General features: G+C 31.3%; 2 protein-coding genes across 8 annotated transcripts; both read left to right on the top strand.

Annotated features, from left to right (window-relative positions):
- The first annotated feature begins 1,966 nt into the window (after positions 1-1,966).
- Positions 1,967-6,651, top strand: LOC7465946 (protein PHR1-LIKE 1). 6 transcript variants are annotated; one of them, XM_024591584.2, is made up of 9 exons: positions 1,967-2,171; positions 3,050-3,178; positions 3,333-3,836; positions 4,020-4,206; positions 4,296-4,372; positions 4,461-4,500; positions 4,720-4,768; positions 5,565-5,634; positions 5,854-6,651. In XM_024591584.2, exons 3-9 carry the CDS (start codon positions 3,351-3,353, stop codon positions 6,244-6,246), a joined length of 1,302 nt encoding a protein of 433 aa, XP_024447352.2. In that variant the 5' UTR covers positions 1,967-2,171; positions 3,050-3,178; positions 3,333-3,350; the 3' UTR covers positions 6,247-6,651. The 6 variants fall into 6 exon arrangements, with proteins under 6 accessions (XP_024447352.2, XP_024447353.2, XP_002325776.4 ...); XM_024591585.2 differs by having other exon boundaries at positions 1,970-2,171; positions 4,065-4,206; positions 4,711-4,768; XM_002325740.4 differs by having other exon boundaries at positions 1,974-2,171; positions 4,711-4,768.
- An 8,750-nt stretch (positions 6,652-15,401) lies between these two features.
- LOC7487192 (AAA-ATPase ASD, mitochondrial) lies at positions 15,402-23,932 on the top strand. 2 transcript variants are annotated; one of them, XM_052449444.1, is made up of 2 exons: positions 15,402-15,559; positions 22,165-23,932. In XM_052449444.1, exons 1-2 carry the CDS (start codon positions 15,529-15,531, stop codon positions 23,727-23,729), a joined length of 1,596 nt encoding a protein of 531 aa, XP_052305404.1. In that variant the 5' UTR covers positions 15,402-15,528; the 3' UTR covers positions 23,730-23,932. The 2 variants fall into 2 exon arrangements, with proteins under 2 accessions (XP_052305404.1, XP_002325775.2); XM_002325739.4 differs by lacking the exon at positions 15,402-15,559 and having other exon boundaries at positions 22,065-23,932.
- The last annotated feature ends 653 nt before the right edge of the window (positions 23,933-24,585 follow it).

Below are 24,585 nucleotides of genomic sequence, written 5' to 3'. Positions count from 1 at the left end.
CTCAAATATTATTATTAAACTTGGTTTGGCAGGTTGATCTAAGACCTGATCAACTTATTTATTGACTCGAGTAAGATTTCAAAAAAATTCAACTCAAAATTAATCTGATTGACTTGTGACCAATTTAAAACTTTTTAATTTTTTTTTCTTAACAATGTTGTTTTGATTATTTTTTTTTATACTTTAGTTAACTTCAAGACCAAGTCGATGCCTTCATCAAGTTCAATGAATATAGTTTCAAGTAAATAGAAGGTACTTTTGAGTTAAAGGCTATAAAGTAAAATAAAATAGAGAAAAGCACAATCATTTGAGATTTGTATTGGGTTTTTTAGAACTTGTTTTTGATGAATCAATAAATTTACTTGTAGATTAAAAAATTAGTCTGCATGAACATGATTTTTAAATAAAAGAATTTCTCATGTAATGTCTAAATCAAACTTAGATTTTAATTCAAGTACCATTGAGGCAGGGGCAGAGCAAGGAAAAAAAATTAACAGGGTTAAATTAAAAAAATTATTTTAAAAGAACTAAAATTTCATTTATTTTACTACTAACATTATAAACATTGACAAGGAAGGGCTGAAAAAAACAATTCTTTACATGGCCGAAGCCCCTACCAGCCCCCGCCTCCGCCACTAGATTGAGATGATAGCAAAGTAATTTTCTCAATTAATTAAAAACAATCCAAATTTTGTAACAAATTTCAAGTGACAAAAATCGTCTAAATTTAAAACCAACAAACTAAGCAAGGAATGTTTGTGAGTTTGCAACCTAAATTATAATTAGAAAAGAATTTTGTGAGTACCTATAAGACTTTGCTAGCCACATTAATTCTCTTCCGATTAATTATCTTTTTGTCATAGAAAGGTAAACAATGTATTTTCTTTTCCGTTTCAAGATGGAAATGCTATAATTTAATTTGGATCAAATTCTAGTTAAATTAATTAAGACATTAACTTAGTTAAATTTAGTTGATTTTGCTAAGTTTTTAATAATTTAATTAAGCTAGCCAAGTCACTGCTTTGTAAGAAAATAAATAAATAAATATTATTTTAATATAAATAATCAATCCAATAATTTCATGAATTAATGTATATTTATTAAGACATATAGTGTTTTTACAAAAGAAAAAAATGAATGATGTTTGTTTTTTATAATTTTAATTTTAGTATATTAAAACTATTAAAAAATATTAATTTAATAATTTTTTAGATTAAGGATAGTTTGAAAACAGGTTAAACCTTACAAACAAACACATCCATAGCAATCCTAACTTTTTTGTTTTTGAAGTGAAGATTGTTTGTTTTTGTTTTTGTTTTTATTTTTTAAATTTGAGTTTATTTGATTTGAAAAAATAAAATTAATATTTTTTATAATATTTTTAATAATTTTAATATGCTGATATCAAAAATAAAAAAAATCTAAAAAATATATTTAAATATATTTTTAAATAAAAAATACTTTTAAAAAATATTCTTCACCATAATAATAAATACACAAACTTACATCAAATTATACATATCACTTTTGAAATTAAAAATAAAAATAGTAATAAAAGTTTAACTTGACATAGTGTCTGTTTAGTATTGTGACAACAATTGTTTTTAAAATATTATTTACTTCAAATAGATTAAAATATTATTTTTTTAATTTTTAATATTAATATTTCAAAATAATATAAAAATATTAATTTAAAATTTAAAATAAAAAAAATAATTGTTTTAAAATATTTTAAAAATACCAAGAGCAGACAGCTGCCGGCGTACAGAGAGGTACAGAAGAAACAAACAATTGAGCTAGGCCCCACCATGTTTTTTTTAGCAGCCGTCAAATTCCCACAAACCACCACACAGTTTTCCTCTCTGCGTCCTCCAAACATGACCCTCCAAACTGACCCGAAAATCCATCAAACCATCTCAAATCAAAATCAACGGTTGAAAAGTAATGAGACAAAACCTGAAGACATACATTTGTATTACCTAACACACACTAGAAAACTAAATTACACTCTCATGATTGAAAGACAACAAGAGAGAGTTTTGTCTTGTGAGTTTCCTGAAATTTAGAAGACAAAAGTTTGCGTCTTTTTTCAATATTCTTCTTCTTCCAGAATATTGAGTTCTTATCCAATAGTAGAGAAAGCTTCAATCTTTGCTTTCATTCAGTTTTTGGTGAGTTTTTATGAGCCTATTTAGAGCTTTTTTTGGGTTTGAAGTTCTATACTTTATGTGAATCATCATGAAATCTTGATGATATTGTTTGTTTTAGCTAATAAAGATTGATGCCCAGATTTTGTTTTTGTTTCTTTTAGTCAATTTCATTGTGTTTTTTTATGAGGTTTTGGCTGATTGTGAGTTGGATTGCTAGCTCATTTATTGCCCTTTTGTGTTGTGGGTTTACTTCGAATTTTTTTGGTCATGGTGTTTTAATCTGATTTGATTCATCTTTAGTCGAATTCAGTGATGGGAGTTGTTTTGGGATGGTTGGTATTGGTTTTGTGTGTGTGTGGAAATTGTGGTTTTGATGTGTTGAACTTGATGATCATCTCTACCCGCGATGGAGTTTTTGATGGTTTATGCTAGTGACTGCTGCAGATTTTAGTTTCTAGGGTGTCTGTATGGATGTTATTTGGTTTTGAGCTAATTGTAACTGATTGAATTGGATTGTGTAGTGTGATTGATTTATAAGATCGTGTCTTTGTTTTTGTTGCTTTTTTTTCCCCAGTTTTTGTTGCTAATTCTTTCTCAAGTGTTTATGTAACGATTATCATCTCATCTGAACAATTTTGCTTTCTTAATTCCTTATGATATTTCATGTTTCCAACACATGTTGAATTAAATTGATGAGATGTTGAGACTGACTGTTTCCATTCCAGTCTTATCTCACTGAACTAACTTGCTTTTCGATGTCCTTTAGTAATTTATTTAGCTGCATACACTTTACAGCTCCTGGAAAGTAGGCTGTATAATTTTTGAAATGCCGTAGGCTAACAGCTTTGGTGACCAGAATGAATGTCACCATTTTGGATTTGGTCTTTTTCTTCTCACAGGTGCCAGAATCAAATTTCAGTCCTGGTGTGTCTTCTATTGGTTCCATAATGGGAAACATTTAAATTTGTGTCTGGTGTTTGTGTTGCCGGCGCTGGTTTCATTCTCTGCGTTTGTCACTCGGTGATAAGGTGTGAGCCAACTTTCATTCGCTGCCTTAGTTACTCGTGTTTAGGTGTAAATCAGCTGGGAAACTTCAGTGTTTCTGAGTTGATGTCGTCATCTTTTCTAGTTCTTCCTAGTACTGTTGAAGAAAAGTATGCCAAATTGATTGATTCTTTTCAGGTTTCTTCAGTAAGGGAAATGATTAGAAATCCAGCATCTCAGCAGGCATCACCATTGAGTTCTGGTAATGGGAGTGTTGGGCACTTGGTTTCATCATCGTCTAGATTTACAAATGATACGAGTGTTTCAGCAGTTTCACCACAAGGAAAGCAGTCTCATAATTCTCCATTCATTTCTCAGTCACTAAGGGATGGAGGAAATTTTCCACCAACCCATTATTCTCATTCAGAAGGGCAATCCACAGCATTCATTAACCACTCTGATGACAACAAGGGTCTCTCCTGGCCTATAGATCCACTTCAGGAATTCATTAATTTCGTTGAAAATGTCCCTGTCCAAAATGGTCAGGTGGAAAGCACTGCTGGTGTCATTGCATCGGAGGATCATGCTAAGAGAACAGACTGGCAAGAGTGGGCAGATCAGTTGATCTCTGTTGATGATGAACTGGAACCAAATTGGAGTGAAATTCTGAATGATGTCAACATGAAAGATTCCAAACAGAAGGTTTATTCCTCTTATTGTTATGGTTTTTGTTACTATACAGTAATTAGCAGCATACACAGCATAAAGATGCCTCCTTGGTGTCCAACATTTTTAATGTAAAATTTCTCCATCTGATGTTTATTCTTGTTTTTTTCACATTCTCTTGTTACTTTCATTTACTTAAAACTGTATATAATATACCAGATGTTGTCTCCTAATAACTCAGTCCAACAACCCCTAATTCATCAGCATCAAACTGCTCATAGTGGAGAAGTATGTGCTGTTACTAATCCACTGTTGGCTGCACCACCAACAAAATCTCGAATGCGCTGGACACCAGAACTTCATGAAGCTTTTGTGGAAGCTGTCAATCAGCTTGGGGGTAGTGAAAGTGCGTAGTCTTCCTTGTTATATTGTACCTTATGTCAGAAAAAAACTAGAGTGCATCTTGTCATGCTCACTTTGATTTTTGAATTACAGGGGCTACTCCCAAGGGTGTCTTAAAGCAGATGAATGTTGAAGGCTTGACTATCTATCACGTCAAAAGCCACCTCCAGGTATGTAAATCCCCTGCCTTATACTGTTTCCTCAAAAAATCTAGTTTTATATTTTACTTATTTAGCTTGTATCATCTTTGAATTTCAGAAGTACAGAACAGCCAGATATAAACCAGAGTCATCTGAAGGTAACCCCTAACTGCCTTGTCTTTTCTCACATTATGCACAAGTTTTGCTAACCTCTCGCACATACTTTATCCAAAAGCCTTTTGTAGTTGTATGTATCTTTGTCGCCCTATATTTCTTATTGTTGGATTAAAGTATAGCATGGAAAAAAAATGGAGTACCCTTTCCCCCCTTTTCTATGTGGTTTACGAACATGATTGTGCTATTGTCAGGAACTTCAGAAAAAAAGTTGAGTCCCATTGAAGAAATGAAATCTCTAGACTTGAAGACGTAAGTTATTCTCTATCATGGTTTCAATGTGACATCAACCTTTCTTGGTATCAAATCCTTTGTAGTTATTGAAGTTATCCAATATATATATCGCTTAGTTTGGTTATAGAAGTTCATCTATTTCAAGTTCTGACTTTAGTTTCTAATATTTCTCCTTCAACGGTGGCTGGCGGAATCTCCACGTGGTTTTACAAATATACAATGTACAACAACTAGATTTCCTCTGAGATGAAAGCTGATTAAATAGTGGGGTTATGACTAATGTACAGACAATGATTAGAATTTTTTTTTGTTTTTTGTGTTTAAGTTCCCTGTATTAAAAAATTATTACATAACAAAGCAAAACAGACCAAACAGATGGTCCAAATGCCCTTTTTCTCTCATCATTAATTTTTCTCGTAGGAGGGGACAGTATAGATAGGCAGAGGTGAGGAAGGAGTTGGGTGGAAAGGGAATGCGCATTTTTTTGTCCGGCTGACATTAGAGAAAATGACTTTCTCAGTTCTGGTTTTAAGGAGATTTCCTAAAAACTATGGTGTTTGTGTAGCTACAAAGGTTTAGATTAGAAAGTAATAAAAACCACCTTTGGACTCCTTTTTCTCTAGCCTGACAACTTTTGAGTCGATTGGTTTTTGTGAATCCTTGAAGGAAAGTAATATTCTTCTCCTTTAGGTGCATTAGTATCTCACCAGATAAAATATGAATACATCATTTTTCCTTCACTCATAAACCAGAGTGCTTTTTATAACAATGGACTATCAAGCTGAATTTAGGCTGGCCTATTGTTCTAAAACAGGAGCATGGAGATCTCAGAAGCTTTGCGATTGCAAATGGAAGTCCAGAAGCAACTCCACGAACAACTTGAGGTATGCTATTGGTATTTGAGCTTCTATGTCCGTGTTTTACAATTTAAATGCCAATTTCTTTTACCTTTTATGGAACAGTCTAGGTGTAATGCTCACCATTAGTTAAGTTGGTAACCATTAATATTAGTTTCATGGAGTGGAAATTGCACAAATGCGTGCATGGTTTTTGTAACTACTGTTGCGTGGTATGTTCTGATAATGATGTTTTATCCCCAATAGATCCAGAGAAATTTACAATTGAGGATTGAGGAACAGGGGAGGTATCTTCAAGAGATGTTTGAGAAACAAAAAAAGATGGAGGGTGACAGGTCAAAGGCTCCTCCCCCCTCCCAAAACGACCCTTCCCTTCTACAATCAAAGTTAGAGCAGTCACCTGCAAATGACAAATTAGAAACCTCAGATCTGGACTGTGTCAAAACAAGGTTTGACACATGTAATGCGAGTGCTTTACTAGAAGAAAGCTCCCAGAGTATAAACAGAAAGCAAAAGGCACCAGAGGACCGAAACTGTCAGGTTGTAGACAAAAATGAAGAGAAGACCAGTTTAGCACCAGTGAAACGACCAAGAACAGATGAAGCAACAGCATTGTCAGCCGAGCCTGCATCCAATTGAACATGTTTACTGCAATAGACAGTTTGCTGCTCCCGGAGATGATGCAGTAAGCCTTAATAGAAGTTACATGTCCCATGAGATGATGCACAGTCACTGAAGACTAGGAAAGTTTGGAGCTCAAGTTATGTTTTCTTTGGGGTAAACATTTATGGTCATGGCATATGTTAACACTGTCCGTCTAGCAAAGAATCAAACTCTCCACAGCGAATTTCCTAACTAGTGACATTTTTCAGTTTAGGGGATAACAGTATATGCTAGTGTTGTGGACCTTTTACTTCTGTTCTCATGCAATCTTAGTTATTGAAAGAATTTGTAGCGTACAATGAAACAGTAATTCAAATGAACTGGTGTTGTATCAATTCAGTTCAGGGGATTACGGTAAATGCAATTGTTTCAACATGCCAATCACCACTCCACACATAGGTAATTTTAAACATCATCACAGAGGTCTACAGGTATGTAACTCTTGTGGCCATTTCCCCTTACGAATTGCTTCTAACAGTTGGGACCTCTTAACTTATTGTTACTTCTTCAATCTCTAACTGAAGATCTTCACCAGCTTCTTCAACTAGTTCAGCAATTACAGGCTGTTCTACGTTTGCATCATGCTCCTGTTCATAATCACTTGGATAAAAATTCCCACAATTCACCAGATTTTCAACTCCCTCGTTAAGCCCAGTGCTAAATCGATCCTCTTGCATTCAAGTATCTCTAGTGAAGTGTCTCCCTGATAGATCAAACTTTGTATAATGTTCATTTAGAAAAAGGATATTAGGATATTAGACGGCGTCGAGATATTTGATACACAGCATGCTGTTGGCAAATAGTTCTAAATCTCTTTCCTTCTCACAAACTACACGCCGGAGAGTCATCCTCAACATATGAATGGACATGGAAGGGCGCATGGAAATGGTGTTCATGCTCAACATTAGGTGGTAGTGGAATTCATTGTGGATGAAAATAACAAAAGTTTCACTCCCAGCAGACGTAGAAGGAGTCTTCGCAAACACCTTTGCAGATCTTGCATGGAGAGATTCGATGGAGAGGACCGATACTTGGCACAAATCAATAGAGATCAATCCAGTGACACTTGATGTTTTACCAGTAGATAATTTCTTATGGCAGTTCTGTACAGGATTTGTGAAGGAAGAATCTGCAGTCTATGCAACCGTAGGCAGGACCTGAGAGCTACAGCTTGCATCCACTACAATTCTTCTTGTTGATGTTTGGCTACTTTCATCAGTTGAAAGAGCACTTTGCCATCCAGGTTGAAGCGACTTTCTTTGCAATGGTAGACAGAAAAGCCCGAGGAAATAACTCTTCACCGATCACAAATGACATTGTAGCTCGAAAAGTTACCGAAGTTGGTTTTAACTCATTTAGATAGATTAAGATTTTAAAAAACTAAATATGAAAATAAATCATACTAGTTTCAAGATCAAGTAAAGCTTTTTTAATTTTGTGTTCTTCAATAAGGCATGAAATTATTGAACAACCAGAATCTTTATATTTCAAAGCATTATTGTTTTGAAGAATGATACTTATTTGTTTGGCTATAAAGACTTTTTCTTTCACATTTAGTTTTCTTTTTACAATGCACAAGTCTTTCAAAAATTTAGCATAAAAAAAGGTATCTATTTAATAGCATCCAACAAATGTATATTGATCTTTACCTATTTGAAAATTTTAAAAAACTAAGAATTGTGATTCACTTTCCATTGATTAGTCATGACATGAGAAAATGAAAGTACTGGTGAGGAATCGGTCTTTTCTTTGCAATGTTCAGGTTCAACCCTTTTCTTATCCTCAAAGATTGATTTATCATATTTTTTCTCACTAGGTTTAAGAATATGTTTTTCTATAGCCTTACCACTGCGAAGAATCATAACTGATTTGACTTGATTCATGTGTTGGTTCCCTAAGTTACCCATACTTAAGTTGTATTTTTTCTTTTGGATTTTGCTGTGGTTGAAAAGAAAACTTACATTTCTCTTGAAAACTGAAAGCATATGAGAATTTTGTAAGAATGTTGTTTTGGAATCTGCCATAGTTTGACCATTTTAAGTATTGATTGATTTTGCTTTTTAATGAATGCATATAGTGGTTCCTTAAAATTTCTTCTAAGAGGAAGAACATAAGAAAGTGCATATCTTTGAGAATTTTGAAAGTTATAGTATGTTTAAAGTTTATGCATTATTGTTATTACTTTTCCAACCAAAATTTGGATGGTTTCTCCAACCAAAATTGTATATTTACAAGTATGGATTATGATTTAGTCTTTGAAAACTATTTAGAAAATTAACTTGTTTATGAAGACATTCCATGAAAAATGGCAAGTTGGATAATCATTGGTCAAGTGTTCATTAGTTACATAAATTTAACACATAATTTCTTGAATAAATTTTAATTGACCGCTTTTTTTTCAATTCTAATCCCTTGACTTTTCTAACTAAAGACAGAAATTTGGTTTGAAGGTCATGATCTTCCCTAAGGTTATACATGACTCCACTTGATGTATAGGGGTGAGTTTTACTCGGTGCTTCACAAGTTCTTGCAATGTCCTAATTTTAGGCATTTTCAACTAACAAGTATATGTACTCAATTGCTTCATCAGGATCTTTATCTTTAAAAGTCCCCTTGCATATCAATTCCATCATTTGCCTATCTTTAGGTGTTAAAACCTTCATAGAAGTGTGAAACTAATCTCTATGTTTTAAAACCATGGTGGGGGTAAGTATTAAACAAGTCTTTATACCTATTTCAATACTGGTAAAATGTTTCTCCTGGTTTTTTAGTGAAGATGATAATTTGTTTTTTGAAAATTTTGTTCAATGAGAAGGAAAAAACTTTTTTAAAAATTGTTATTGCATTTCATCCCAAGTACAAATAGATCCTGACCTAAGATTTTGTATCTATATTTTAACTTTATCTTTTAAGAAAAAAAAGGAAAAAAAACTTTAATCTAATGGTATTCATGCTACAATTTAAGTCATTATAAGTGCTAAAAACCTTTTCAAGTTTCTCAAATGCAAGTATGAATTTTCTGAATCTAAGCCATGAAAATTTGGTAAAAGTTGAATGATACTTGACTTAAAAATAAAGTGAGATGCATCATGAGAAAAAAAAATACATGATGGTGCACTTATTTTTATTAGATTCATGTGGTCTCTAAGTGTTTGAGGACAATTATTATCATTGTAAAGTGACTGGTTATTTTTTTCAGTCATGTTTTCTAAAGAATATGAAGATTTTCTAGAAAGTCTATCACTTAATGTGCATAACCAAACTTTCATGCAAGTTTAGAAAAAAGAAAAAGAAAAAGAAAAAGAAGAAAATAAAAAATAAAAGTGAAAAGAAAAAAAAATTATAGTATGCATACTAACCTCCTGGGAAACAACAACCAAAACTTGACATAATTAAATAATTGATGTTTTCTTCAAGGTGCATAAGTGTTAAAGTAATAAATAACCTGATAACATCAAGGTTGATCCACAGGAAGATTAAGGATATAGAACCACAAATAATAAAAGAAACAAAATTAAATAGATCTAAAAGATGTGTTGTTAATGTAAAGATTTAACATAGATAAAACGATTGCTAAGATTAAATGATCCATTAATGATATTTCAAATAAGTATAGTCCAAACTATTTATATTACTCAACTAGAAATCATACACAAATGAAATTTCAATCCGATGATTTATAATTAATGACTCATTTTAAGTTATTAATATGATCATATTAATTATCTTTAATTATATTATTTGAGTAACATCAACACTTGTAAATGTTGTAAAGTATTCACGATGCTAACTTATATCAATACAAATTAAGATCCTTTTATAGCAAAAGTGCTGGTTTTCCATGCGGTAGTCTATGGAAGAATCAAGTATTTGTTGTGCTAAGGATTGTATTTCACGAATCAAGACACACCACTTAACAAGGAGGGTATTAAGATTGATTAAGATAACAATTATAACACATGTTAATAGAAAACTTTCTTGAATTTAAACAATAAAGTTCATATTGAGTTTGTACTATACTTATTCGTACACCATTAGTGTAACATTTTCACATTGAAAAAAATAAACTTATAAACATAATTAAGAAAAAAAACATAAATAAATAAAATAAGAACATAGTTATGATATAAATTAACGAAGTAAAATAAAATAAATGATAAACATAAACAAGAGATTAATGAGAATATAACATGAAATAAAACTTGAATATTATAAAAATAACAAAGAAAACAAAAGCATGGATCTTGATATGAAAACCAAGATGTCTAAATATATGACAAATACTTCCTTCTATAGGCTAAAATTTAAAACTATTGATATGGTGGTTAACTATTGATTTGGTAGCTAGAGAAAACATCATTGATAATATTATAACCTGAATAGATGGCTTGTATAAAAGTTGTAGATATTTGTCTTATATTTCAAACCAAAAAAGAATGGGCTTATTTGGGTTTCTATAACTCTATATTTGGGCTGAACACCAAATAATATCTGGGTTGTAGGGACAAATTCAGTCTTCTCTTTTGTTGTTAAGATTTAAACATAAAAGCAGTAATATTAAGTCTTGAGCTCTTCATGAATGTTTTAGGCATACATCTTAGCTTTACATCAAGATAAATCACACTTGAATCCAAGGTCGATAGCTTCAGTTATAACTTGAAAACCAAATGGTGTTCTAGTTAAATAGAGTTAGCCTAAATAAGATTTCTTCTTCAAGCTCAGCTATCTCTTTGTCTCTTCATATAAACCTCAATTTTATTAATTAAACATATAAATTAGTATTTTGAATTGTGAGATATGTCTATTTTACAAACCTACATTTAAAATCGAGCATTCACTATAAATTAAAGATATCTTACATTATCAAACTTGTCATTATAAAACATGCTTAAGTTAGAGAATTTAATGATACGTGCAATGTGATGATATAAATCCTTAATAAAAATTCACTTTTAAGTATTTATCACCTTTATTTTAACTAGCATAAGACCCGATTTTTTTATATAGGAGACAATAGTCGCTTGCTTGGATAAATGACACATTGTTTCTTGTTGACTTTTGACCATCTCTAATGGTAGGAAAGTTATAATCCTTCTTTTTAGATCTCCCAAACCTAATTTTCAACCTGTTTTCAGTTGAAAATAAACACAAAAAACCTTATGAACCTCAACCCATTTCAAACCCTCAAAAAACATATATTCACTCTAAAAATTAAAATCCATCTGAATAAAAAACAAATTTATGGTTCCCAATCTATATTTTATGACATGTTCAAAGAGAAACACAATCTCAATTGAACCCTTCTCTCTAAAACAAACTTTCTAAGGGTCTGTTTGAGATTGTGGTAGCGGTAGCAGTTCAAAGTGCTTTTCGCTTAAAAATGCATCAAAATAATATTTTTTTTATTTTAAAAAAATCATTTTTAATATCAGCACATCAAAATAATCTGAAATCATAAAAAAATAATTTTTAGCAAAAAAAAAATTCAAAATTTGAGGGATTCCAAACAAGCTATAACACTAAGATCAACATTTTTATGTTTGAAATGTGGCTGACCAAACACTTTCTATATCATTTTTTATTTTTCAATGACTTTCTCTTTCCTCTCTCAAATCCTATAAACCAAAACATAAAACAAATAAATTTTAAGACTAAAATGTGAAATCCTTAAAAGATTAGGAGAAGAAAATAAAAGACCAATAATAGTAGGGAGTGCACTATAGCTTTTTATGCCCCTCATGAATAGTAAAAATGGTTGTGATGTGTTAGCTTTGATCCTTATTATTTTAAATTTTTATTTGATTAAATTAAATTCTATTTTATAATATTAAACTTTAATATAATGTTGATATTTTTTTTTATTCTTATGAATATGTAATATAAATTAAACTGAAATAAATTAAACTGAAATAAATTAAATAAAGGATGAAATTAAAAAAATTAATTCGACTGTAACTGTAAGGAAAAAAAAGGGGACTAACTTTTACTATATTGTGGTAAACCATAGGGCAGCTCGGTCTTGATCCGTATGAGATATCTTCAAGATAACGTTATGGGTCAAGTAATGACGTGGCTCCATACAAATGAAGCAGAGAAAAGATTAACAATAGAAAGTCTTGCCTTCAAACTTGATGGTTGCTTGTTTTCAAACTTGACGATTGATTAATTTTCTTGTTTCAAAATTAAATATTTAATTTAATTTTTTTATTTTTAAATCTAATTATGCTTGTTCTCTCTCTCTCTTTTTTTTTTTTATAACTTCTTTATTTCTTGTTTCAAGAGTTGAAGAGGAAAGATAGTTGGGAATAGATTATATTTTTCTTTAATAAAAGGCTATTAATTTTTTTTTGATTAACATCGGTGTCTGGGTCAACTTGAGCGCACATTGACTAATTTCACGGGCCCTGAAATTAATGACTATAGAAGCCTCCAGTAGCTCTAAAGTTATATTTTTTTCATGTAGTAAATGGTTTTCATACCAATGTAGTAAATGGATATTTTTTTTCATCCTGATAAAATTATAGCCTGGGTAATTAAAGTAAATGGATAATTAACATGTAGTAAGTTAAAGACTAATTAATATAAAAAAATATTTATAATATCTCATCTAATTATAATTTAAGATTTTGAATTAAAGTGTTTTATTTGCAAGGTAAATTATTAAAAAAATACACTTTTAAAATAATTTAAAAAATAGTTAATTTTAATTAGTACATAAACTAATTTAAAAATATTATATATCATGAAATTAAACTCTAGTCGTGCTTTTTTTTTTTGGTTTAATAAATAAAATATTTAACCTTAAGGGTCCAGAGACTGCATATATAAAATTGTGAACGTGATGAAAGAGGAGCCAGTACTGCGATGGAAAGTATTTTAAAAAAAAATTAATTTTTTTTAAATTAATATTATTTTGATATTTTTAGATCTGTTAATATTAAAAATAATTTTTAAAAAATAATAAAAATATTATTTTAATATATTTTAAAATAAAAAATATTTTAAAAAATATCAATTACTACCCTCGCAGACAGAGACATCCGTGGAAAAAAAAACACCCGTAGAAAAGAGGAAGAGTGTGTTTGGTATTGCGGTAGCTGTTATGATTGTGGTTTGAAAAAAGTTGTTTTATAAAAAGTACTTTTAGTTGAGGTTGGTTTGAAAAAATTGGTGTTTGGTTAAAACTGTGTTTGAAATTGAGGTTGAAGAAAAAGTAGTTTAATGTGTTTGGTTAAGAATGCTTTTGAAATTGAGGTTATAAAATAATTTAAAAATATATATTAATATTAATGGTTTTAAATTTAAATATTGTAGAATTAATTACTCCTCCTACTACATCATGAAATAAAAAATATTTTATAAAAAATACTTTTTATTATTCTATTAAACTATTTAATAATGTCATTACATACAAAATTCAATCCGATAAGAACTACAATTTTCATAATTTTTTGAACGTAAATAAAATATTATCAGGTTAATTTACTTTATACTAGTGTTTTTTTTTAAATATTAAAAAAATTAACACACTAAAAAAAACAATTTCACGTGAACAGTGCAATTCTTGCACTGTTCACATGCTCCCTCCACTGTTCACTCGGCATGATACACTGTTCAGTGAACAGTGTATCATTCTTGAATTCAAAGAGCCGTGCAAGAAAGCAGCATTCGCAACTATGTAGAACTAAGTTTTGGGAGAAAAAGTTAACGACCAAGAAATCAATGCTAAGCAATTGAAAATTTTCCAACATAGTTCCCTTTCATGGAAAACGTTGAGAAATTTTATTTTATGTTCGTTTGGGAATAAGATGTAAATCACGTTTTAAAAAATTTTAATTTTTTTATTTAAAATAAAATATTTTTTATGTTTTCAAATCGTTTTGATGTGCTGATGTTAAAAGTATTTTTTAAAAAATATATTTTTTTATTTTGATGTATTTCTAAGCAAAAAACACTTTGAACCGCCACCATTACCACAATCCCAAACAAGCCAGTTTAGGTTAAAATTATTTTTTATTTAAAAATATATAAAATAATTCTTTCAGATTAAAAAAAATAAAAATAAAAACATATAAAAAAATTAATTTAATATTATTTTCAAGTAAAATACATTTAAAAAAACACTAAAAAACAAAAATTATAGCCAGGACAAAGAAATCAAGGCTAAGCAATTCAATATAACTAATTATAATATATAATAAATTCATTGTAAAAATATATAAAGCTATAAAAGAAAAACGATACACATCATGTCATTTACGTTTTCTTCAAAATTAAATGAATTTGAATATCTTAAAACAAATTATCTACCATGATTATTAATTAATTATAAGATCCATAATATTTTTTTAATCTTTCAAGTCAAATTTGATTAGATTGTAATTTGTGTTAAATAATATTTATGTTATTTTATTTATTAAAAGTATTATAGTATTTTCAGTTTAACCTCTATATATATATATATATATTATATTTAGATTAATATTAAACACTCATAATAAACAGATCATTAATAATTTTAATTAATTATTGAAAAATAAATGTTTACATTATACTATTAAAATTAACATCCTTGAAAAAAAAAACATAAATAATTAATTAAGAAATTATTGAAGTAAAATTATTGCTTATTTTGAGGGGGTTACAAAACTGGTCCTTTTCGTGCTTTTTATTACAATTTTCACCTTATAGTGTTGACTAACCATCTAGTTAGCCACTAATAACTCAACTATTAACGAATTATGATATAATAAAAATAATTATGTAATGTTGGTTATATTAATTTTAAAAAGTTAATTTAATGGTTAATTAACTTGATTAAATTTCAATCAAGTTTAGCTAGGTTAATTAAATTTTTTAAATTAAAAAGATTTCACTGAATTAATGTATTTTCCATTTAAACTTAAAACATAAATTTTGAATCACAAATTTCATGAGAGACATGGCTTTTGGTTGAGCAGTAATGGACACCACCGTCCAAACTGAATCGGAAAAGACAAAACCACGGAACCAGAAGTCCTCTGGCATCAGCTTCCTTGTAGGACCTATCTGGGAAAATACGAAGTTGACTATACATGTCTGCCAGGAAAGCCATTATTCATGCCGTATTGCAAGACAAGCATGCATGCGTCACTTGTGACACTGCAAACTTGGCCAATAAGATTAGCTATCTTAGCTTGCCGGGCTATAAAATTCTTGCACAAAACACACAAATGGAGAGGAAAGAGGAGGAGGAGGAGAATCGAATAGACAAAAGAAATGAACCCAGCAGATATGTTTACTCAAGTAGGTTCTGTGATTGCAAGTGTTATGTTTGCTTGGGCCATGTTCAAACAATATTGTCCGTATAGTGTACAAGAATATTTTGATAAATACTCCAAAAGGGCCTTCACTTTCGTTTACCCTTACATTCAAATTAGCTTCAATGAATTCACCGGCGATCGCTTCATGCGTAGTGAAGCTTACTCTGCCATTGAGAATTATCTTGGTTCTCGTTCATCTACGCAGGCAAAGCGGCTCAAGGCTGATGTTGTCAAGAACAGCCAGTCGGTTGTTCTTAGCATGGATGATTATGAAGAGGTTGCTGATGAATTCCAGGGAGTCAAACTTAGGTGGGCTTCAGGAAAACATATTTCCAAGACGCAATCTGTTTCTTTCTATCCTGTAACGGATGAGAAGAAGTACTACAAGCTCACTTTCCATAAGAGACACCGGCAACTCATCCTCGGGGATTACTTGAAACATGTCTTGAAAGAGGGTAATGAAATCAAGGTGAGGAATCGTCAGAGGAAGCTTTACACTAACAGTGGATCATACTGGAGGCATGTGGTGTTTCAGCATCCGGCTAGTTTCGAGACGCTTGCCATGGAGGCAGAGAGGAAGCAGGAAATCGTTGATGATCTTGTCATTTTCAGCACGGCTGAAGACTTCTATGCAAGAATTGGAAGGGCTTGGAAGCGAGGGTATCTGCTTTTCGGTCCACCAGGGACTGGTAAATCAACTATGATTGCAGCCATGGCCAATCTTTTAAACTACGATATATATGATCTTGAACTGACTGCTGTGAAGGATAACACTGAGTTGAGAAAGCTACTGATCGAGACAACAACCAGGTCCATTATTGTGATTGAGGATATTGATTGTTCTCTTGACCTAACTGGTCAAAGGAAGAAGAAGAAGGAGGAAGAGGGGCAGAGAGATGAGAAGGATCCAAAGCCGAAGCTGCCCAAGGAAGAAGATAGCAAACAGAGTCAGGTCACTCTTTCTGGGATTTTGAATTTTGTTGATGGACTTTGGTCAGCTTGCAGAGGAGAAAGACTGATTGTTTTCACGACTAATTTTGTGGAGAAACTTGATCCAGCTCTCATTAGGAAAGGAAGGATGGACAAGCACATAGAATTGTCCTATTGTAGCTTTGAAGCATTCCAGGTTTTGGCGAAGAACTACCTTCGGCTTGATTCACACCACTTGTTTGCCAGAATCCAGGAGTTGTTGGGGGAAACCAAAATGACCCCTGCTGAAGTAGCAGAGCATTTGATGCCGAAGACTATTACTGGAGACGCCAAGGTTTGCTTGGAGAGCCTAATAGGAGCACTCGAGAAGGCGAAAGAGGACGCTATATTGAAAGCAGAAGAAGAAGCAAAAGAAAAGGAGGAGAGCGCTAGATTGAAAGCTGAAGAAGAGGCAAAAGAGAAAGAGAAAACAAAAGCTGAAGAAGAAGCAAAAGAGAAAGCAAAAGCTGAAGAAGAAGCAAAAGAGAAGGATTCGTCAGCTGCAGAGAATGCTAAGAAGCAAGCAAAAGAAAATGGTTTCTGTGATAATGGAAATGGAGAACTGAATAACAAAGAAAATAAGCAGGAGGGCTTCAGCCACTAATGGTCAGCTCTGCAGTATTTGGGATTGAAGAAGCTTGGTCTCTTGAGACCGAATAATCACATTTCTATGATTTTAATGACTCTAAAGATTATCCCATCAATGGTGATATCCAAATCAACAGTCTAGCATGATTAAACCACTTCAAGTTTGATTAAAGATGTAGTAGTTTTACCTTAATGCTATGTTTTTATGGTTATTTCTTCATTAGTCACTTTCCCCTTGTTAAAATCTTCAACTTCTGCGAGTCCAGAAAATCAGAATCACTTACAAGGGCATCTCCAAAATACTCCTTGCCAGTTATTTATCCGAGGCTTATCTAAAGAAAACTCGGGACCAAAAGAGATGGATAAATGAGGAAAATAAATACTAATATGGTATGTGATGGAGGGAATGAACCCTTTAAATAAATTTAAAGGTAATGTTGTTGAAGTTGAAACCAAGATTATGATTATTAGTTAAAAAAAAAATTCATGACATCAATTAAACTAACAACAAGTTTTGATGGATAAAAAGATTAGAAAAAATTAAAATAAATGTTTTTTTTGAGAATGAGAAATAATTTTGAGGAATTACAATGGACATGAAGAATTAAAGTTAAGAAAGAATTGCATGTAAAAATATTGATGTAAACCTGAATAAAAATCGATAAAGTTATCGCGAACTACTAACAAGTCTGTAAATAAGATAATTAGTAAAAAAGAAAAATAAATATACTTGTGATAAGAAAATGGTCCCAAGAATTTAGTAAAATAATTGGTACAATTTATGCAAGGATAGAATAAAAAAAATCAGATTTTTGATAAAAAAATCATAAATAGTTTAATTTTATATTATCGGGCATAACTCTCAATCTAATTATTAAATCGACTTAATATTTCACGAGTAATCTCATGACATGTTTCTCTATCTTGGATTAGAATTTCATAACAATCAGAACTTGAAAAGAATGTAGACAAAAAAATACCATGTAGACTTACTAATGGTAATTTCATAAATAGGTGGAAAAAATGGAAAAAATCAGTTTTTACTCTCTTTATAACCGACGGGCCTGCTGGAAAAATTAGAGGGGGAGAGTTCTTCATCTTTACTTGAGTTTTAATTAGAAAACCTAGGAGAAACCATTGTTTAGGGCATGAGAGATGAAAGGATGGGAGTTTAAACACAATCAAACATTCCTTTGTAACATTGCCTTGAAATTTTAAATTTCACACTAAAATTTTCAAAAAACCCTCCAGAATTTTAATACTCCGTCGATAATTTCCTCGTTACGTTAAAATAGTACACACTATCAGAGATGCATTAATTATCCGCGCTTTGCTTCATGCAAATGCACCAATGGACTAGTAATTAATATTATTATTAACTAGTCTGTTAGTAATTCTCTCGGTACGTGAACAATTCCCTTCGCTTCTAAAATACGTTAACAGACTCAAAACCGTAAGTGTTTCCATTTGGTGATGTGTGAACAATTCTTTTTGCCTCTAGAATACATCGATGGACTCAAACCTGTCAGTATTTCCATCAGTGATGTGTGAACAGTTCCTTTCACCTCTAGAATACGCCGACAAGATCAAATCCATCGATAATGTGCAAAGTGAATGACAGATTGTATTCCTTGTCCATCCTCCCTGCAAAAAAGTTCAATTGAGAGCTGCATGCACTGATAAGGAATGGAGTACACCACGTCACTCTCCATAATTGTAGGAGATAATATAGCCAGATGGATTTGAACAGTTGTTTAAATTGTTGTTTCCTACCATAACCATACCTGCACATTGTCTATATATATAACTCTCTCACCACAGAACAAGTGTGGCTTTACAATTCCGTCCCGATGAAATTATAGCCCGGGTAATTAAAGTAGATGGATAATTAACATGTAGTAAGTTAAAGACTAATTAATATAAAAAATATTTATAAATCTCATCAAATTATAATTTAAGATTTTGAATTAAAGTCTTTTATTTGCAAGGAAAATTATTTAAGATTTAAAATTAATTTCTTCACAAGTACTATTATGTTCATGACCAACACCAACATTGGCCTTGCTGATCTATTAAGAGTTTATGATATAAGAAAAATAATAATGTGATTTTAGTTATGCTAATTTTATGAAAGGTTAGTCTATGTTAAGAATATATACTCAATTTTTTGATTTTTTTAAGTTTAAATCTTATTGTCAATATACCATATTATTAAAAAAAATACACTTTTAAAATCATTTAAGAAATAAACACTTAATTAACACGTAAACTGATTAAAAAATATTCTTTATCATGAAATTAAACTCTGGTCGTGCTAGCTTTTTGTATTTTGGTTTAATAAATAAAATATGTAGCCTTAATGGTCCAGAGACTGCATATATAAAATTGTGAACGTGATGAAAGAGGAAGTAGCAAAGAAGGAGACACCATATCCATCGTTCATGGAAGCTAGCAGCTGCTGGTTGCCTCTTTCATGGAAAAAAAGTAGAGAAATCAAGGTTAAGACGACGAAGAAATCAAGGCTAAGCAATTGAAAATTTTCCTAGCTAGTTCCTCTTTCATGGAAAAAGTTGAGAAATTTTGTCTTATCGAAGAGTGTTTTTTAAAATTATTTTTATTTAAAAATATATTAAAATTCAAACCGGAAAAAAAAATCGATTAAATCGATTAAAATTTTTAAAAAATCGACCGGTTTGGTAAGGTTTCAGTTTTAATTATAAGCCTGAAACCGAAAAAAATTGAGCTTAACCGGAAAAACCGATCCAAACCGGAAAAAAACCGAGTCAAACAAAAAAACCGATTTTTGTTCTAAAATAACCGAACCGAAATCGGTCGGTTTGAACCGGTTTTGATTTAAAAAAAAAAACAATTTAGTTATTTTTTTAATAAAAATCGAATCGAACCGAAAATGATTATTCATAATAATTTGTACATATCTCCACTGTAATTTTGGAACTTGTGATAAAACTAGAAGGTTTTTCCATAATCTAGGAATGATAATACCATGCTTCTTGTAATAAAAATAATTTTACTATCTTTTGTTTAATATATATATATATATATATATATATATATATATATATATATATATGAAAAATGAATGTTTACATTATATTATTGAAATTAACATCCTTGAAAAAAAGAACCATAAATAATTAATTAAGAAATTATTGAAGTAAAATGATTGCTTAAATGAGGGGGTTACAAAACTCGTCCTTTTGATGCTTTTTATTACAATTTTAAATTTTTATAATAATTTTTATTTTTTTAAATTAATCTGATCTAACCTGTATTGTACTGCTGGCCACCCATCTAGTTAGCCACTAATAGATGAATTATTAACAGATTTTGATATAAAAATAATAATAATGTAATGTTGGTTATATTAATTTTAAAAAGTTAATTTAATGGTTAAAAATGTATATTCAATCATATTAAATTTATTTGAATGCACGAGAAAATTTAATTTTAATTAATGTATAAGTTGAACCAAAAATATTCTTTATAATAAAATAAAAAATGCCCTAGTTGTGTTTTTTAATAAATAAAATAACCAATCCAAGGGTCCAGAGGCTGCTTAGTAGCGCAGGAGAAGACAACGTATCTATTGTTCATAGAATCTAGCAGCTGGTTGCCTCGTTGCTACTAATAAATTCCCAGCTGCCCCAAATTAAATAAATATTCAACTCCTGCTGAGAAATTTCCACCTGCCCTAGGAACGTGCTAGGAAAAAAATAATATAAGCCTATCAAAGGAAAAAGATACACATCTAAGTCATTTTATATTTGCTTCACAATTAAATGAATTTAGATTTCTTAAAATAAATTATTTTCTATGATTACTGTGATGATTATTAAAAATATTAAAATAATTCAATTAACACAAAAATAAATATGAACATGAAATAAAAGGAGGCCAGAATTCTCCTCAATTGATTTGTATTCTTCTTCATACTTTAATCTAAATACAAAGAATTTATATATAGATTAAGTTGAAAATATTATTTTACTCTTAATAAATAAATATATTATTTAACAAAAAGAACAATGATAATTTCATTTTTTATATATATTTTGAATTTGATTGTAGTTAGTACATATTTCCACTGTAATTTGAAACTTGGGTTAAAATTATATTGTTTTCTCTTAATCTAGAAATTATAATATCGTGCTTCTTGTAAAAAATATAATTTTATTATTTTTTGCTTAAAATATTTTTTTAATATCAAACAATAAACAATAAGAATTACTCTAAACTTAATACATACAACAACTAGAAAGTAAATTAAAATTTATTAAAAGTCACGGAGGAAACTTATTTCCATCTTGACCAGAGTAGGATTAAACAAATGTTAAGGTTATAATTGTAATAAAAGAGAGACAAATATAAAAAAGAGGATCCAAATTAACCTAAATTAATTATTTTTATTAAAATAATATATATTTTTTAAAATAACTTGATAGTTAATTAAATTTTTTAAATTAAAAAGATTTCACTTAAACTTAAAACATGAAATTCATGAAAGACATGGCCTTTTAAAGTAATGTTTTTTTTTTAATTTAAAAATATCAACCCATTATAATTTAAAAATATTAAAAAAATATTAATTTAAAATAGAAAAATAAAAAAATTTATTATTTTTTAAAAACACATTTTTTTTAAAAAAAAAATAAACAGCCTGCAATATCTGTCAAATATCTATGGTTGAGCAGTAATGTACACCACCGTCCAAACTGTATCGGAAACGACAAAACCATGGTCCCAGAAGTCCTCTGGCGTCAGCTTCCTTGTAGGAACTATCTAGGAAAATACCAAGTTGACATTTGTTTGCCAGGAAAGCCATTATACACGCCATCTTGCAAGACAAGCATGCATGCGTCACTTGTGACACTGCTGACTTAGCCAATAAGATTAGCTATCTCCGCTTGCCGGGCTATAAAATTCTTGCACAAAACACACAAGTGGAGAGGAAAGAAGAGGAGGAGAATCGAATAGACAAAAGAAATGAACCCAGCAGATATGTTTACTCAAGTAGGTTCTGTGATTGCAAGTGTTATGTTTGCTTGGGCCATGTTCAAGCAATATTGTCCGTATAGTGTACAAGAATATTTTGATAAATACTCCAAAAGGGCCTTCACTTTCGTTTACCCTTACATTCAAATTAGCTTCAATGAATTCACCGGCGATCGCTTCATGCGTAGTGAAGCTTACTCTGCCATTGAGAATTATCTTGGTTCTCGTTCATCTACGCAGGCAAAGCGGCTCAAGGCTGATGTTGTCAAGAACAGCCAGTCGGTTGTTCTTAGCATGGATGATTATGAAGAGGTTGGTGATGAATTCCAGGGAGTCAAACTTAGGTGGGCTTCAGGGAAACATATTTCCAAGACGCAATCTGTTTCTTTCTATCCCGTAACGGATGAGAAGAAGTACTACAAGCTCACTTTCCATAAGAGACACCGGCAACTCATCCTCGGGGATTACTTGAATCATGTCTTGAAAGAGGGTAATGAAATCAAGGTGAGGAATCGTCAGAGGAAGCTTTACACTAACAGTGGATCATACTGGAGGCATGTGGTGTTTCAGCATCCGGCTAGTTTCGAGACGCTTGCAATGGAGGCAGAGAGGAAGCAGGAAATCGTTGATGATCTTGTCATATTCAGCACGGCTGAAGACTTCTATGCAAGAATTGGAAGGGCTTGGAAGCGAGGGTATCTGCTTTTCGGTCCACCAGGGACTGGTAAATCAACTATGATTGCAGCCATGGCCAATCTCTTAAACTACGATATATATGATCTTGAATTGACTGCTGTGAAGGATAACACTGAGTTGAGAAAGCTACTGATGGAGACAACAACCAGGTCCATTATTGTGATTGAGGATATTGATTGTTCTCTTGACCTAACTGGTCAAAGGAAGAAGAAGAAGGAGGAAGAGGGGGAGAGAGATGAGAAGGATCCAAAGCCGAAGCTGCCCAAGGAAGAAGATAGCAAACAGAGTCAGGTCACTCTTTCTGGGATTTTGAATTTTGTTGATGGACTTTGGTCAGCTTGCAGAGGAGAAAGACTGATTGTTTTCACGACTAATTTTGTGGAGAAACTTGATCCAGCTCTCATTAGGAAAGGAAGGATGGACAAGCACATAGAATTGTCCTATTGTAGCTTTGAAGCATTCCAGGTTTTGGCGAAGAACTACCTTCGGCTTGAATCACACCACTTGTTTGCCAGAATCCAGGAGTTGTTGGGGGAAACCAAAATGACCCCTGCTGAAGTAGCAGAGCATTTGATGCCGAAGACTATTACTGGAGACGCCAAGGTTTGCTTGGAGAGCCTAATAGGAGCACTCGAGAAGGCGAAAGAGGACGCTATACTGAAAGCAGAAGAAGAAGCAAAAGAAAAGGAGAAGGAGAGTGCTAGATTGAAAGCAGAAGAAGAGGCAAAAGAGAAAGAGAAAGAGAAAGCAAAAGCTGAAGAAGAGGCAAAAGAGAAGGATTCGTCAGCTGCAGAGAATGCAAAGAAGCAAGTAAAAGAAAATGGTTTCTGTGATAATGGAAATGGAGAACTGAATAACAAAGAAAATAAGCAGGAGGGCTTCAGCCACTAATGGTCAGCTCTGCAGTATTTGGGATTGAAGAAGCTTGGTCTCTTGAGACCGAATAATCACATTTCTATAATTTTAATGACTGTAAAGATTATCCCATCAATAATGATATCCAAATCAACAGTCTAGCATGATTAAACCACTTCAAGCTTGATTAAAGATGTAGTAGTTTACCTTAATGCTATCTTTTTATGGTTATTTCTTCATTAGTCACTTCCCCTGATTAAAATCTTCAACTTCTGCGAGTCCAGAAAATCAGAATCACTTACAAGGGCATCTCTAAAATACTCCTTGCCAGTTATATCTCCAAGGCTGATCTCAAATCATTAGTTCTCCGATTAAAGTACCTCTAGGAAGCATCTCTGTAAACCCCGCGTAAAAGTATGATCGAAAATAATAAGACCCCGGTTAGTAATGGAAGCTCGGAACTAAAAGAGATAGATAAATGAGGAAAATAAAATAATGCAGGGAATGATCTCTCCTAAATAAATTTAAAGGTACTGTTGAAGTTGAAACAAGCATTATGACTTCTAGTTTAAAAAAAATTCATGATGTCTGCGAAAATGAAGACGAGTTTTGATGGATAGAAGAATTAGGAAAATTTAAAGTAAATTTTTTGTTAAGAATGAGAAATAATTCTGAGGAATTATAATGAAAATGAAGAATGAAATTTAAGAAAGAATTGCAATTAAAAATGTTGATGTAAACCTGAATAAAAATCGGTAAAGTTATCGCGAACCGGTAACAAGTTTGTAAATAAGATCATTAGTAAAAAGGAAAAATAAATATACTTGGGATAAGAAAATGGTCCCAAGGATTTAGTGAAATAATTGGTACAATTAATGCAAGGATAGAATAA

This window comes from Populus trichocarpa, chromosome 19 (assembly GCF_000002775.5).
Source record: "Populus trichocarpa isolate Nisqually-1 chromosome 19, P.trichocarpa_v4.1, whole genome shotgun sequence".
NCBI classification, from domain to species: Eukaryota; Viridiplantae; Streptophyta; class Magnoliopsida; order Malpighiales; family Salicaceae; genus Populus; species Populus trichocarpa.
Note: the sequence above shows the minus strand (reverse complement) of the source record. Positions and strands in the feature narration are given on the sequence as shown.